Raw genomic sequence first — 1,485 nt, 5'->3', positions numbered from 1 at the left:
ATTGAATTGGATGGGTTAATTATATATAGTACCAGTTTTTTGCATAAGTAAACTTCATCCCCTAGTTTTGAATTTGAATATACCTAATTTTATGTAATTTCCTCCTCTTTTTTAATGGCAAGTCGCATGTAAAATTTGGTCTTTGTTGGAAATGTCCATTTGCATAGTAGCTGTCCAATTTATAAGGAAAATGACACTTCAATATGGCACGAAAACAAATGACTTAATAGTATGTAAATGCATTCATATTCAAACTTAAGATTCTCCAACGAAGAAGGAATAATATTTTGCTCCCATGTCAATTATGTGTGTGTACAAAAAGTTCTACTCGACTCGAGAAGTTCTTCCATTCATATTTCTTACAGAAAAATGGAATATAAATAAAACGAGTATAAGGAGAAACATATTAATTCTTAACAGTCGATTTTGGGTGAGAAAATAAAGGCTAGGGGCCGTCCTGTCAATCTCCAAGAAACATCCGTTTCTTGGTTGTGTTCATGTATGGCCTGATGACCCATTCATTTTGAGCTTCATCTTGATCCATTGTCCCTAGCTTGATCTGTAAATCAGAAAAAGAAACTGATCAAGTTCTGGAGGAATAAGCCTCAACAGACGGCATAAATTAAATATCAACCAACTAAAGTACGCGATTAAGTGTTCAATACAATTACATCGATTAGCATCCGATCAAAGAGGAATAAGCCTCGAGAGACACAAACAAAAAGAAGCAGAAAAGAAATGAGGAACCTTCTACATTCAAGCGCCAATCCCTCGAGCGCTTGGTTAAGTGGAAAATGAATAATATGTTTGCAGATTGAAAGAATCATAATATTGAGACGGCTGTATCTACAAGGGGACAAGCAAGAACTAAAAGGTCTCACTGATATTCCAAACAAATATTTGTCAAGACTTCGACCAAATTTCTATACTCCCAGAGGCGGTGATAAATCTCTAAATTTAGAAGTCAACAGCATTGTACCCCAAGAAAACCCAACTCCACAGGAAAGTGAAAAGCTACCAACCATTCCATTTTGATATGTATATTCTTGACCATCGCTATCAAGAAGCAATCTCTCTAGGAATTCCTCTGTTAATTTCTTTCTTAAAAATACTCCACTATTGCCAGTACACATCACTCACAGTCTGTAACTCCCCATATTCGTCACCATCTCAACCACCTCCTACTCCGTTGCAAGTGATCCTCCAGATTTATCACCAGCTTCACAAGCCCCTCAAAAAAGTCCAACCTCAAATATTTCCAGAACTTCAGAGACCCCATACCGGCCCCCCACCAATATATCACCACCAGCTCCACCGCAGATTCTCTAACCAGTAATGTAAAGAAATTAGAGTTAGACTATCTACCTGCACTAATTTTCCAGTGTCAACCCTAAATTTCTGCGCACATTACCTCCTCTGTTGCCACTGATCATCGGTTCTTTTTCCAAAACGCAATACCTAGTGTAAGAGTTGGTTTTGACAGTT

General features: G+C 37.5%; 1 protein-coding gene across 3 annotated transcripts in view; it reads right to left on the bottom strand.

Moving 5' to 3' along the window:
• Nucleotides 1-223: 223 nt before the first annotated feature.
• The window catches only part of LOC111389003 (U3 small nucleolar ribonucleoprotein protein IMP4), a 15,030-nt gene continuing 13,768 nt past the window's right edge, over nucleotides 224-1,485 (bottom strand). For all 3 annotated transcript variants that reach the window (XM_023013837.1, XM_023013839.1, XM_023013838.1), the window contains one exon: nucleotides 224-559. In XM_023013837.1, the coding sequence (XP_022869605.1) occupies nucleotides 461-559 (99 nt within the window). In that variant the 3' untranslated portion in view covers nucleotides 224-460. The remainder of the gene's footprint in view (nucleotides 560-1,485) is intronic.

This window comes from Olea europaea, unplaced genomic scaffold, assembly GCF_002742605.1.
Source record: "Olea europaea var. sylvestris unplaced genomic scaffold, O_europaea_v1 scaffold547, whole genome shotgun sequence".
Taxonomy (NCBI): Eukaryota; Viridiplantae; Streptophyta; class Magnoliopsida; order Lamiales; family Oleaceae; genus Olea; species Olea europaea.
This window is presented reverse-complemented; position numbering and strand designations above follow the sequence as displayed.